The sequence below is a fragment of the Typopeltis vanoorti genome, chromosome 4 (assembly GCF_054136105.1).
Source record: "Typopeltis vanoorti isolate ZY-2024b chromosome 4, IOZ_Tvanoo_1.0, whole genome shotgun sequence".
NCBI classification, from domain to species: domain Eukaryota; kingdom Metazoa; phylum Arthropoda; class Arachnida; order Uropygi; family Thelyphonidae; genus Typopeltis; species Typopeltis vanoorti.
The window spans coordinates 97695461-97711446 of record NC_143552.1 but is presented as its reverse complement, the minus strand read 5'-3'; the positions used below and the strand labels follow the sequence as shown (position 1 = coordinate 97711446).

The following is a 15986-nucleotide window of genomic DNA, read 5'->3' as shown; positions in this document are numbered from 1 at the left end:
ATTCCTTTTCTGCTTAAGGTGGATAGGCTGTCACATTTTTACACAAACCACAATATATGTGACATGCTAATTTCATGTTTTTTTTGTAGAATTTTTGTGTTAAACTAATCTTCATCGCAGAAAGTATATCAAAAAATGTTTTCCTTATTTCAGGTTATATATGTTACTCGCAGATCACGTAATTACACAATTCATGAAATGTGCAACTTTTTGTATATTTTGTACAAAAAGTTGGACATTTATGATTTCCGCTCATTTCATGAATTGTATAGTAGCAGAAATATAGTTATTCCAATATTTTTTGGGAGCAAGGGAATAGTTTTTGAGGTAAATCCCTCCCACACGACATTTGAAGATAAAATCAAAAACAATATATAATGAATACTTCAAAATAAATGATTATTATACGAATAAATATAATAAAGAAAAGTTAATAGTTATCTACCTTGGGGTGCGAACCTGTGAGTTTATAGAACTGCACATTTACCATCAACACTACTAAGATCGTTTTGCTGATATCGTTATGTGTAATTAACCTATGTAATCTAAAAGACATTCTAAAATATTAATTATTTGGAGTTTACACGTCTTCATTTGGAAATAACAAACAAGATCTACATCTAACCATCAGAAGCACAAACAAAATGAATGATACAATAAGAAGACTTCCTTTGATAACACCGAGCTAATACTTATGTCACAGCAAGAACTTGGTAACAATATTGTTATGTGTTGCAAGGAAAGTTGATCTTATTCTAACCAGAAAATAGCAGCGATGTGTTGTATGACGATGGGCAATTTTGATCAGGAAAATGGCAATGATGAGTAGTTATAAAACAATGTACAATTCATGAAAAGGGTAAGAAACTACACATTTCATTATTTGTGTGCCTTCATGGTTTGCGCATAGCATACATAACATTTGCTTTTTAAAATATCATCATCTGATAGCATTCCTAATATGTACCCTGAGGGAGAGTGGTGTACAGGATACTTATGAATATTACTACATGAAAAAGTTACACCATTACTTTCTGATCAGCAGTTTTCCTCCAAATTAATCTGTAATGATTCCAATATTATCAAATCTTATATTTCTGTCTTTTAAGGCGCTTTTTACTATATTAATCCATCTACATCTTAGGTCTTTTTTTTTTTCTTCCAACCTGGCAAAGAAAACTTGTTTTGCTAATCTTTCTTCTCTCATTATATTTAATTATTATTATGTGACACCTCCAGGGAGTCCGAAGACTCATCGAGGGAAGGCACCTACTCTACAGCTCTGTTTCCACCACTCAATTCACCAACTACAATGAACTGCAACTACACCAATGCCATCTATTGCAAACCACCACCACCACTAGTATTTTCACAGTTAATCCCAAACATCCATGCCTACAGCGGGATTCGAACCTGCAGCCTTTTGGCTGGAGAGCAGATAAGCTAACCACTCGGCCAACCAGGCCAGCTGTGACCATACCACCTGAGATTAGCTCTACTAACACATTCCTGAATGCTAACAGTGGCATGTTCTTTGCTAATATCCTCATTTTTAATGTGATATTACTATTGATGCCATCTGATAGCATTCTTTCTCCGAACTCTTATATCAGAGGTCTCCAATCTTTGATCAAGTGTTCTATTTCTCAGATTCATAAGTTACAATTAGTTTGAACACAGTCTTGTATATAGCTAATTTAGTGTTTTGGCTAATTTCTTTCTTATTCCATATAAATTTATTCAGCTGATTCTTAACATACCATTTTCACTATATAATTTAAGGAAATTACAACGTACTAGGATATACATTAAAATAAATTTTAATATATTTCAGTATTTCGGCAACGTCACGTTACCATTTTCAACAACTTAAGAACAAGACACGTGCATGTAGGCACAACAAAACAGTAAATGAGAAAGAGGTCTGAAGCTATTATTTCTCCTAAAGTCCTGATGGTGCCCTCTAGCGGGCAATGTTGGTATTCTTGGGCGATTGGGCTGAAGGTCTTTTGATGTAGGTTTCATAAATTTGAGGAAGTCTCATGCAGCCAAATTTGTTGAGGTGTGGATTGTTTCTTACGGCTGAAGTTGATTCCATGAAAAGCCTTTCATATCTGTATTTGCTACGGTGTATTATCCTGGTTTTCTTCCACCGTATTCTATGGCAGGTATCCAGCGCATGGTCAGCAAGACCAGAGTGGCTGTATTGGTGAAACCGGATGTAGTCTTTGTGTTCCGAAATTCTGATATTTGCTGTCCTGCCTGTTTGGCCAAAGTAGGACAGCTTACAGCTGCAAGGGACCTGGTATACACCAGTAGGTCTAGGGGGGGGGGGGGGGGGAGAGTTGGTCTTTAGTAGAGCAGATCAGGAATGCCAATTTTTTATATGTTACAAACCATATATGGTTTGTAACATATATTTTTTATGTAAAAAATATATGTAACATATAAAAAAAATTGGCATCCCTGATCCGCTCTACTAAAGACCAACCTCCCCCCCTGACCTACCTGGTGTATACCAGGTCCCTTGCAGCTGTAAGCTGTCCTACTTTGGCCAAACAGGCAGGACAGCAAATATCAAAATTTCAGAACACAAGGACTGCATCTGGTTTCACCAATACAGTCACTCTGGTCTTGCTGACCATGCGCTGGATACCTGCCATAGAAATACGGTGGAAGAAAGCCAGGATAATACACCGTAGCAAATACAGATATGAAAGGCTTTTCATGGAATCAACTTCAGCCCTAAGAAATGATCCAAACCTCAACAAATTTGGCTGCATGAGACTTCCTCAAATTTGGGAAACCTACATCAGAAGACCTTCAGGACTGTAGGAGAAATAATAGCTTCAGACCTCTTCCTCATTTACTGTTTTGTTGTGCCTACGTGCACGTGTCTTGTTCTTAAGTTGTTGAAAATGGCAACGTGACATTGCCGAAATATTGAAATATATTAAAATTTATGTTAATGTATATCCTAGTACGTTGTAATTTCCTTAAATTATATAGTGAAAATGCATAACCAACGTCTAAGCCTTTCCACTAGTCTTAACATACCAGCTTTACTAATTCTGTTGTCTATTTCCATATTTAATTTACCATCTTCACTAAAAATTGTACTTAAATAACTGAATTGTTTTACTTGTTCTATAGGTTCTCCATTCAGGAGATACAGTTGATATTTTTAATGTTCCTACCTATTTGCATTGTCTTTTTATTGCTGATTTTCAGACCAAATTTATTATAGCAGTTATTCAATTTAGTCAGAGAGTCTTGCAGATATGTGCTGGATTTATTCAAAAGTATAAAGTACTTGATATTGCATCATCTGCATAAAGTAAGACCCGAGATTAACATTACCAATTTTGATATCACATTTAATACCATTTTCCTTCATAATGTGATCCATACAGATAATGAATAACACTGGAGATAATATGCACCTTTATTGCTATACCTGATTTAACATCATACCATCTTCCTGTACCTCCTGCAATTCCATCTGCTGACTTACAGCTTAAATGGAGACTATGTATTGCTCGATATAATGTCCCATTTGCACTATATAACTGTAATGTTCTAAAGAGTTTTCTTGGCACCTTTTCATATGCCTTTTCCAGATCACCAAAACTACAAATCCTTTTTATATTCCCAAGATTTCTCAACTGTTTTTCTTAAAATTGAAAATCTGATCCTGACAACTTCTATTTGGTCCGAATCCAGCCTGTTCTTCACCAAGCTTCCTTTCCACAATTTTTCTTAGCCATTTCTCAAGTATACTTGCATAAATCTTACCGGGAATGCTCAGTAGTGGAAATACCTCTGTAATTTTCTCATTCAGTTTTATATCCCTTTTTATAGTAGAGGAAATACCTCTGTAATTCTCTCATTCAGTTTTATATCCCTTTTTATAGATGGGTACTATGAGAGCTCCTGCTGCAATCATCTGGAATTCAATCCTCTGACTAAGCCTTCTGAATTATGCAATGCAGCCACTGTAAAACTTTTATACCTCATATTTTTGCATTTTCCTACCATTATCCGGACACTGCTTGTTTCATTTAGCAGTCTTTCAAAGTAATTACTCCAGACATCTAGAATATCTTTATCTTTCAGTTTTCATGTCACCTTTATCATCTCTGATTTACAGTACTCTTTCCTCAATTTCTAAGCTTTTTTTAATGGCCTCCAGAATATTTTATCACCTTCCTGATATTTATTTTCTGTTTTCTTACCAAAGTAGTCTTCCCATGACTTTTGTTTAACTAGTTTTACACAATGCTTTGCTTTCTTGCATTTTTTTCTGTATTCTCTAAGAGCACAAGCTGATTTATTTTCCAGGAACTTTCAATATGCTTTCTTCTTTTCATTGCCTCTAATTTCCTTAGTCCAACATGGAGGTTCTGATTTTTCTATCCTTACAGACTACCTCACCACATTCTCTGGCTGAATCAATCAATGTTTTTTTTAATGACGTTTGTGTCTACAGAAAGGTGCTCAACCTTGATTTGTTTCAAAAAATTTTAAAACGCTCTTCTTTTCAATATGAAATTCAATTTTATCCTACTCCAAACTAAATAGTGATCACTTCTTATTTCAAATCCTCTGTTTACTTTTGTGTCCTGAACCAGTGGGAAAACATAGCTATTAACTATAACATAGTCAATGAGACTTTTCTTATTTCTTGCATCTTCTCTCCATGTGAATTTGTGCACATTCTTGTGTTTGAACATGGTGTTAGTAATAATTAATGCTTGTCCTGAACAGAAACCAGCAGGTATTTACCATTATTATTAGCTTTGAGCTTTTCTCTAAATTTTCCTAAAACATTTCTGTATGTCATTTCCTACTCTGCTGTTTAGATCTCCAACAAGGACCAACTTTTCCTCTTTCATTGCGCTAGCTGCTTTCTCTAATACCTTCAAAAATTTTCCTATTTCTTTTTTGGTAGAACATTCTGTGGGACATAGCACAAATAAGTCTCATTGTCCAGTTCACCATTCTGATATTTGCCCACATCGCTCTACTTGATATTGCCTACCATTCAAGATTATCTTCTTATTTAGTGTTGATTGCTATAGCTACTCCCTCTTTTCCCCAATCGTTATTGCCTGAATATAACATTTTATTTGTCTCTTAAAAAGATCTCACCTGGTTTTGTCTTCATTGGTTCAGTCAGGTACTTATCCATTTCTTTTCCATTGATGCTTCTTATGTTGATAGTGCCAATCATGAACTCTATTGATGTTGAGTTGGACGTGTTCTGTGATTTATTCCAGTGGCTGTCTTTTTTGCTGTTTTTGCCCTGGTTCCTTGATGAAAACAATGGAAACTTTGTTTAATGGGGGTGATGCCCAGCCAGCCAGACATTCTGTCATGTTGTGCCCTCATTTTACACTGTGGTTTAAGCCAATAAGAATACAGTTTGGTTAGCTAAATCCCAAATTGCCAGCCCATGCAGTATCTAGGTAAATACCTAAGAGGGTGCACCATGAGAAGGTGAGGATTGAACATTAGGCCAGAAGCCCCATTTGATTCTCCACTTAAAAGGCTACATGGAATTTTCCTCCCAGTTATACAGCTTTGATCCATAAGCACCCCTTTTTTTAAAAAAAAAAAAAATTATTGTTATACCACCACACATTATCTACAAAGGCAGTCATTGCAGTCAGTGTTTCTTCCCCTTCTCCCTATCTGTAGAGTTGCAGTTACATTTATTTTATATACTGGTGCTGAATATTACTGTGTACATAAATTTTCTTTTCATTCTTGCTTCCTTACAGTGTAGTCATCAGAAGTTAATCGAATTTTATATAGAAAACCACTGAGGTTTGGAAATGTAGATTTTGCATAAAGCTTCACAATTCTTTATTCCTAAATTGATTTCCAAAAAGAAAGTAGGCCTTGCTAATCTTGTAGAATTAGCTAGACTTTTCTTGCATTTCTGAAAACTGATCTTTGTCTTCTTAGGGTTAAAGAATGGAAGAAATAGGTGAGATAATTGAAAATTCTTAGAAAAAAATTTCATTTCCCTTATTGTGATTTCCTTTGTTTTGCTTGTGCCTATGGTGGTTAGTTGTGTGTTTATGTGGGAATTTATTCACTATATACAGTTTCATTGCATTGTGAATAAAAATTTGTCTTAGTGTATAAAAATGAATTCTTATATGTCTTATAAATAAAATAAAATAAAATAAAACTGCATCTGGTAATCTCCAACAAAATCTTGTACATATTTATTCTCTCATTAAGAGGTCAGTCAACATATGTGTAACTGATGCCATGCCTAGACAAATTGTGATCATATTTTATAATTCTATGGATTTGCTTCTCCATGCAGCTGTTAATAAGCTAAAGGTATATACAAAGACTATTTATTATTGTTGGTTACTTATTTTTCACAAAACAAACTGCTCCTTTTTTTTTTATTTTACCAAAACAAGTCCCTTCATAGATTTATTAGCACATGCATAGAGTTTATAGGATGACATGTAATTTGTTTTATACCGGAGTAATTTATTGTCCCACTCATAATACCACAATTGTAAATTATTGGTTGTTTATTTGACTGTAACAAATCTATTTACATTCATGTCTGTTCTTTCCCTCAGAAATGCCAATAATATACATCCTGTAAATATTGCTGGCATTAATGTAAATTGAAATATAATTACCTGCACCTTTTAGAAATTTTAAAATACTAATATTTATATAATTTTCTTAATTATATAACCACAATATATAAAGCCTTTTTGTTGTGCCTGACATGAATGTGTTAAATTACTTTGATCACTGTGCATTGCTGTGGATTCAAACTTATGAAACTAGATAATTAGTTAAATAAAATTCAATAGATAAACCTTTTCTATGATTAGTAGAATCTATTATATATCAGTAGGCATCAATTGATGTGTTGAGTCACTTTAATACATTCATCTCTCAGTTATACAGACTGCATGGAAGGCGATTTGCTGGTCAGATAATCAATTAATTGAAATAAGGATACTTCAGCTGTAGTGCCAAAACATTAGTTAACATAAGGTTTATTTATATTGTGCTGTATTGGGAAACCATTTGATGTGCTGATCCATTCAAGGGTTGGTTAACTGAGGGTTTGGCTATTTGAAGGTTGAATAATTGAGGGATCACTATATGCATGGCATATTAAAGTGACTCAACACGATCAGGTAAATTATGAAATTGAGACTTTATGCCTGCTATTACCTATAGTGCATTGTTCTTTATCATTGCACAATTCATTATTTAAAAAAAAAACTAGTATATTGCATGTTAAATTTTGGTATATTCCATATTCAAACTATAAAATTTCATACGCAGAAGAGAGTAAATTGACCATCAAATTGCATTTACAAACTGTACCAGGAATTTGCACTCACGTGGTTAATGATTTGAGTTATGCTTTTGTCACTACAACAGCTCTAAACAAAGATTAGTTGAGATTGAAAACTGGTTAAGACCATTATTCTGAAATTTTGTTTTATTTTATTTTGGCCAAAACAATACTGATTGTCAAATGAAAAGATGTCAGTGGTATAACTATTGTACCATGCTGCAGAAACCCTGCAATACACATTGGTCACAAGAATTTAATAGGTACAATTAATGTATTCTGGGGTTGGAGGAATTATATTTACCTACTGAATGCTAATGAAATTATTCTGAAATGCTGATGCTTTTAAGGATGTTTTCTGAAAATCTAGTCTGGGTCTAATTTGCAGGAGTGTTATTTCAGATCCTTTAAGTTTGCTGATTATACACAGTGAGTTGACTGTGTATAATCATCACTCATTCTGTTTTTTCATTCAAATGCATTAAACCTAAATAAATAAGATTAAGTATCAGGTTAAAAAGTTTACAAATCTCACTAATACTGCAGCAAGTTTTCCACAAAGAAAATAGAACTCAAAGTTATTAACATTTAAAGCTTATTTAGGGGTCATCTATAGGAAGCAGTATTAATACCCAGGGTAAGGAGGGTTAATCAGGTAGGAGTTAGATGGATGAGTAATATTATTAAGCATGAGGTGCAGAAGAAAAAAAATACTGTGGAGGAGGGGGGTATAAAGAGAAAGGTGACCAGCACGGAAAGGAATGCAAAATCAGATCGTGAGAAGAATTTAGCCAAGCAGGCCAGAGGAAATCCCAAAGAGTTCTTCTTTCTTTGTGCAGCAAGTATGAGGAAGATTAACTATGGAAGAGTACCCTTAATGAGTGATGATGATCACGGGGAGACAGAAGTGGATAAAATAATTGAGTTACTGAGTGAAACTTTGCATTGGTATATCATCCTAGTGAGGTTACCGCTTTAAGCCATATGATAGGCACTAATGTGGGAATAGAGGTGGATGAATTGAAGGTTCTTAAGATATTGCAGAATCTCAATGTAAATATAGCTGTGGGATTAGATGGGATATCAGCTAGGGTTTTGTGAGACTGTTCAAGGGAACTGGCAATGCCTTTGACTAGGCTCTTTAATTTAAGTCTAAGCTCTGGTAGAGTTCCAAGGGAGTGGAAAGAGGGCAAAATTGTTCTTTTGCATAAGGGATGTGCTAAGACTGCAGTAGCAAATTATAGACCAATCAGTATCTCAGGTCTGGTGGTAAAAGTACTAGAAAAATTGATCAGAAAGAGAATTCAAGAATGGATAGATAAAAATATGATACTCTATGAGGTCAACATGGCTTTGTGGAGGGTCAGTCATGCCTTAGTAATTTACTAACTTTCTGTGGTAGAGTGACAGTTGAATTGGATAAAGGAAATGGCTACACAATGATTTTGCTGAATTTTGCAAAGACATTTGACAGAATTCCACATGGAACACTGTTACACAAATTAGAACAAATGGGGATGGATATGACTGGTTAAGTGGATAAGAGGGTGGCTGCTGAATAGATATCAAAAAGTGGTATATGGAGGGGAAGAATTGAGGCAAAAAAACGGGTGACTAGTGGTCTGCCACAAGGTTCAGTGCTAATACCATTGCTGTTTAATTTGTACATAAATGATATAAGAAATAATCTGAAAGGAAATATTTAGTTGTTTGCTGATGAAGCAAAATTAGGTAGAGTAATAGTTAATCAAGGTGATGTGGGGAGCTTTCAGGAAGATTTAAATAGGCTGTCAGTATGGACAAAAGTTAATGGTGTCAGTTTAATGTCGAGAAATGTTATGCATTTTGGGATATATAGATTATAAGCTGTGTATCACATTGATGGCACTGTACTCTAGGAAATAGATGAAGTTAGAGATTTAGAAGTGGTTGTAGACAGAGAATTAAAGTTTAGAGGAAATATTGCCAAGGTTGCTAAATTAGCTCATAAGTTACTTGGCTAATGAAGAACACATTAACAAGTAGAGATAAGGAAGTTATTCCTCTTTATAAGGCCTTGATATACCCACATCTGGATTACTCTGCTCAGGTCTAGTCTCATGGGTTTCTTGGGGATGAGGAAGCGATGGAGAGGATTCAGAGGTGAGTGGCCTGTGGTGGAATATTCCCTATGAGGATAGATTGAGGGTGTGTGCATTACAAAAGTTAGTTGATAGAAGAAAAAGAGGGGATATGATAGAAACATTTAAGTTGCTTAAAGGATTTTATAGGATAGATGCAGGTGAAGGGAGCCTGTGTAGCTCAGTGGATGTGGCGTTTGCATACCACGGCGCTTGGCCGCACGAAGGAAGACTTGGCTTCGAGTCTAGTCGGTGACTAGAGGAAATTTTTCTAAGCCTTTTTTCGACTGGTTCCCGAGTTAGTCGATCTCTGGCACGGGTAAGCGGGTTTTTCATCCTGTAAACTCAAGAAAATCGACCGTAGAACCCACATTATTTCAGACATTAAATATATTGTGTTAGGGACCACGAGATGGCGGCACATTTGAGCCGTCTCTCTTCACTGCACACCGCTTAATTAGTGATAGCCTTGGGCCATCTATTTCTAATTGGTACCAGTGGAGATTGAACTGCCCACTCAGTCTCCAAAATTAGATAGGGCTAAATGGCCTCGCTTACTCTCGTATACGGAAATAAAAAGGCGTTAGCTGATGCAGGTGAAATGCTTTAGCACTTAGCTAAAGGGATCATCTTGTAAGTTGAATAAGGTGTGGTTCGTAGGGGTATGAGAACTAGTTTTTTTTTTTTTTCCCCTCTCTTCGAGAGTTGTGAATGAGTGGAATTGGGTTGCCAGAGTCAGTTGAGTGCTTTGTCTGTTAATGGGTTCAAGGAGAGGTATGATAGATTGTGTAGATAGTTTGGGTCTTCCTGCGATGAGTCTTCAGACTGCATGGAGGTGCCCGTATAATAATAATAATAGTAATAATAATTTCTCATTTATTGTTTTAATAACATCTATATCAACTTAATCTTTAAAGTATTAACATTAAAATCCACCATTGATCATATTTGGTTATGTGAGATATTGATGTCAGTTTTAATTATGCATTTAGAATAGTTAATAAAATATTGCATATAGAATGCTGCTAATATGTAGGATTCTTTCCTTGTTAGGATGTTGAGTCAATACTATGGAGATGCTCAAGTTGCAGCAGCTGTAGATCCATATAGCCATGGATTTACTCGTCCACTCAGTCTCTTTCGTACAGCAGGGCCAGCTTTATTTTTTGCACTGATTTCTACTCCTTTTCTTTTTACCTCGTATGGACATAATCTCTACTGGAAGACATGGTTGTTTGGTTCCCTTTCTGGTTATGTATGGCTAGGTATTCGATCTGTATGCTGACAAAATAGGCATAATCAACTTAAGAACCTTTTTACTGAACAGACATTTCACTTTTATGTAAAGTAAATTTACATACTTAGTTCTATTCCAATTTATGAAATAAATTGCATGCTAGAATCTGTGAACAATTCATTATCCAATTCTAAGCCAAGCACTTCTGTTACTGGTTAACAAAGCAATAGAATGTTCTAAATGTTTATGTTCTTTCTAGTGATATAAATTAATTTAAAAAATGTTGTGTATTCTATAATGTTTTTAAAGTCAAGTTATTACTTGTTTTATAGCAGTGCACTTAATTTTATAAACAAAATTTTCCCTTGCTCATCTGTTCAGAGCTGGCATGTCTTTAATACTCTTGTTATATATGTAGTTGTATAGAAATAAGGATAATTCAACTGTAGTGCCAAAACATATGAACTTGAATTTTTACTTTTAGTGTAGCACATCATTATATTATAGTATAAAGCCAGACAATTTTATATTGGAGCAGTATTTGGTACTTTTATTTCTCAGCTAATATATAACCTCTTCATACTTTCAATGTATGTAATCTGCTTAGTTTGTAAAGGACAATTTAAAAAAAATAAAAATAGCTCAGTGGCTATTTTTTTAATAATTTTATAATAATAAATAAAAATTTTATTTTTATTTATTATTTTATTTATTTTTTTTATTTATTTAATTTAATTTTATTTTTTGCACACATGAAATTTTGAAATGTTACAAACTATTTTGTGTGTCACATTTTTTCTAAATAGGTTACTGCACACTCTACAGCATCCATATTCCCAAAATTTAGTTATTGTAATGAGAGCACCAATAGCATTCTCAAAATACATGTGCAGATAGTCAAGCACATAGTAGTTTCACAATACCAGTTAGTATTGCAGGGCAGTATACACTTTATAATAGCGTATAAAATGTTGCATCAATATCATAACCATTTTTTGAAATGCAATACATGTGTATGTACAGTACATAATGGCCTAGGGGTGTAAGAATTTCCTCAGTATATAAAGTGTGTGTGTGTGTGTGTGTGTGTGTGTGTGTGTGTGTGTGTGTGTGTGTGTATACCACACACACACACACACCTTTTAGGAGGATTTACACCAAAATTATGGAGGATTTTCAGATTCATTGCTCATTTTGACAAATTTCTTCTTCATTCTATTAATTTTTTATTGCTAATTATTAGTACATTGGTAGACATCCAGTACACAAGGTTGCTTACAAAAAAATAAATATAAAAAAAATTACCTCCCACCCTTTCCCTTTTTTTTAAACAGTAAAAGTCTGCTATAATAAGGTATGGATTATTGCAAAAAAAAAAAAAAAAAAGCATTATCTCTGTATTGTGTGGTTAGTCATTTCATAATACTCCACTTTAATAGTGAAAAATAAGTTTTATAATAAATGGGAAATTGATAAGACTATAATTTTTAGCATTTACATAAGACATTGTGCCTGTAACATTGGCATTCTTCTGATTTTGCTGCAAAAAAACTATTTATACTACTGCATTTTATTTGTAATTATTGCTATTGAAGTTGCATGGTTAAGTTGCAGTCAGAGCACTGCAAGTTTAAAATATGTGGTTATGTGCATTGCATATGATTCAGTTTTTATTTCAAAAACTGGTCCTTGTTGGTAAACAAAGGAAGTGTTTCAAGATTATGCTTTGATAAAATACAGGGAGAACTTAAAGAATGTGAAACAACAGATACGCGGGGATATGCTGGTGATTGTAATCAAAGATTGTCGGTGTAAATCAATTATTAGATGGTAGTGTAAATAAATCTCAGATTTCGATTAAATAAAAATTAGGCAAATTTGCAAGCAGATCTAATGTGATTGAATTTCTGTAAACCATTTTACACTGTTAGTCACATCCATCACTGTTTTGTCACAGCTAATAGAAATGTTTGAAAAATGTCTCTAAACAGATCATTAACAACATGGAGTTGTTTACAACTGTTAAACTTGGTTTTCATGCAAGCAAAATTTTAAATTTTGATTATTCTTTGTTATAACAGACTTTTACTGTATTATTTCTGGTGGTGTGCTTGTACTTTGGTAGTCTGTGTGTGTTTGTACATGCACACACTGACTATTATTATTTTCTAATAAGAACATTCATATCACTATTGCTAAGTTAAGGGGGGAAATTTGTTTATCATGAATATTAAATAATAGAATAATCTAGCACTCTAGTCTGTTCACATCATTTAGCTCTCATAATAGCTGTGATATGTTTTAAAAGTTCTTGCAGATTTTTTAATTGCTTAGTTACTCATACATGTATTAGGATAAATTTATACAGCTGTTGAATACCAGTTTGAAACATCTGGCCTTCCAGGTATAGGATATAAAGCTAGCACACATTCATCGAACAGCTTGTATATCAATAAAAATTAGAAAATGTACCCTTCATTCTTGGGTATAATGCAAGCATAGTATGTAAACTGTGATACAGAGATTATCTTGAAATAATTTTTGAATTACATCAGTAGTGAATGAATGCATGATATTTATCGGAGTGAAATACTAAAAGTTGTATATAATATATCAAGTACTGATTTTTCATTATGCATCAGACATCGAATCTGTGAACAAACTATTTCCTTATCATGGAGGCTAATAAATTGATTTCTGTGAATAAATAAAAATGCCTTGGGACCATTTCATATGTTTACATGTTAATCTTTTTATGTAAGGTGAACACCAAATAATTTGTTTTGTTACATTCTTGATGTAATAATCCAAAATTTGCATTTTCTTGGTTAGTATATTTTTACTTGATAATGAAATAAATCCATTATGCCTTACCAATATCAGTTGTTGTAAATATATATTTTTACAAAGTTATGAAATCTTGTTTTCAGAGTTTTGAAACATCTAGAATTATTGTAATAAACAAAAGTGCAATAAAATCAGCTTTGTTTTTGTGTATCTGTTAATTTCTGTGATGATTCTTAGTGCTTATTAATCTGAAATCTTAATTATCCAATAAGTGATGAAACAAAGAGTATGGTAATATTTTTGGTGAATTATAGTATAAGTTGTTAATGTAAGAAATGTAAATAGTGCTGTTTATTATTATTATTAATTCCCAGAACTAGTAAAGTTAATGGCGTAATGCAATCACTCTGTATTAGATCCAGTTATTCATTGCTGTTTATCAGGTGAGGACCACGTATAACATCAGAAAGAGAACCATTTAATGACTGGTTTTGGACATCCTGTTATGTACATCTTCAGATTAAATTACAAAATTATCAAAAAAGGAAAAAAAAATGTATTAAAAGATTTCTAAATTAGTAACTATTACACAATGAATTAACCAGATGTTGAATATAGCACAGATGTCAGATATGTGTCTTGTTACAATGTGCTGTGGATTTTCTGTCGTAGTCTAAGTCATTCACATGTAGGTCTTTGATATGTGCTGACCAAAGCTGGTTCAAGATGAGACCTTGGTTTTGTTGCATTGTTGAATTCAATGCATGGCATACTTGTTGGTTGCTAGAGTACTTGATGCTTTTCTTTGGTGACATGAAATGCCATTTTTTCCTCATCTTTCATGTTCTTTCAGGTGGATTTCTCCAGGTCAACTCAATTGTCCAACATATTTCACAAAACGAGGCATTATCATCAAAACATTCACACACAGCATTCACTATATCCAGGGATGACAGCAAAAAAAAAGCAACAAGAAATAACATATTGTAGAGATGTACTACTAAATAATGGCTACAATCTTAAAACCATCAGCAACATTTTAAATAGACCATTACATATTCTAGTGAATATACAGCATCAAGTCAACTAAAAGGTGCCATTTCTTTACCTACATTAAAAACATCAAATAAGATAGTAAAAATAGCTAAACAGTACAACTTAAGTCACCTGAGAGTGAGGTTGCCTAAGCAGGGTGACTAGGAGTGCATAAAATTTTCTCTGCGTGCAGCCTCTTATCTTGGACAGATGGGTTGATAGGGAAAAAATCCACATCGAAGAACATATCCAAGATGTGGAGAAAAAGCAAGCATATAAATCAGGATTGGCATTTCATACCACCAAAGAAAAAACATCAGGTACTTCTACAACTGACAGGAATGCCATAGTCGTTGAATTGAACAACTCTTTTTGAAGATTTAAAGAAGCAACTGAAATGCTAAAGTGTCCAACCTAAGCATTTCAGTTGCTTCTTTAAATCTGCAAGTATGTTTTAATTGTAAACTTGAAAAAAAAAAAAAAAAAAAAAAACGTAATTGAAAGAAATAGCAGGATATTTGAGTGTTGTAAGTTTGTGAATTTCATGTTTAGAATGTGCTCTAAAAGCACAATACATGAATCAAGCTAACATCCCATGTCAGAGAAAGCAAAATATCGACCCCCCCCCCCCCCCCGTTTGATCTGCATTCACTCAATTTTTTTCCTTTGCCATGGCACAAGCTTCACCAACAATTCCCAGTATCATCTCCTTTGGCACTACTACTGTTTCTGTTCTCTTGGTTCAAACACCTGCCTAGACCGAATAACTGAAATCATCCTAACAGGAATGAAGACTTTCATCCAACCCAAAATTCCCAATTATTGTTCAAGCCTTGGTTCTTTATTCTTGTTGAGAGGCTTATACGCTGGTTAGACATGATAACTAATATTTAAGGAATTGACAGCGTATACTGGAAATATAGATTAAATAAACTTTAATATACACTTTCCGATATTTCGGCGAACGTCACGTTGCCATCTTCTTGGAAACTTACTAAAAAGACACGTGCACACAAGTACTAATAACAGCAAATGAGACTGAAGCTAGGAAGCTAGCGTTTCCTAAAGTCCTGATGGCGCCCCCTGGCGGGCTATATTGGTAGTTCTTGGCCTTTGGGCTGAAGTTCTTCTGATAAAAGTTTCCCAAATTTGGGGCAGTTTCATGCATCCAAATTTGTTGAGGTTTGGCATGTTCCTAAGGGCCGAGGCTGATTCCATGAATAGTCTTTCATACTTGAACTTGCTGCGGTGTATTACTGTGGCTTTCTTCCATCTTATTCTGTGGCGAGTATCCAGAGCGTGGTCTGCAAGCCCAGAGTGGCTGTACTGGTGAAATCGGATGTAATCCTTGTGTTCTGAGATTCTGATATTTGCTGTCCTGCCTGTTTGGCCAAAGTAGGACAGTTTACAGCTGCAAGGGACCTGGTATACACCAGGTAGGTCTAGGGGAAGTGGT

General features: G+C 34.2%; 1 protein-coding gene across 3 annotated transcripts in view; it reads left to right on the top strand.

The window, feature by feature from the left end:
• Positions 1 to 13713, top strand: part of LOC150107532 (1-acyl-sn-glycerol-3-phosphate acyltransferase epsilon-like) — a 104227-nt gene extending 90514 nt beyond the window's left edge. For all 3 annotated transcript variants that reach the window (XM_090391933.1, XM_090391932.1, XM_090391931.1), the window contains exon 9: positions 10525 to 13713. In XM_090391933.1, the coding sequence (XP_090248059.1) occupies positions 10525 to 10756 (232 nt within the window). In that variant the 3' untranslated portion in view covers positions 10757 to 13713. The remainder of the gene's footprint in view (positions 1 to 10524) is intronic.
• Positions 13714 to 15986: the final 2273 nt, after the last annotated feature.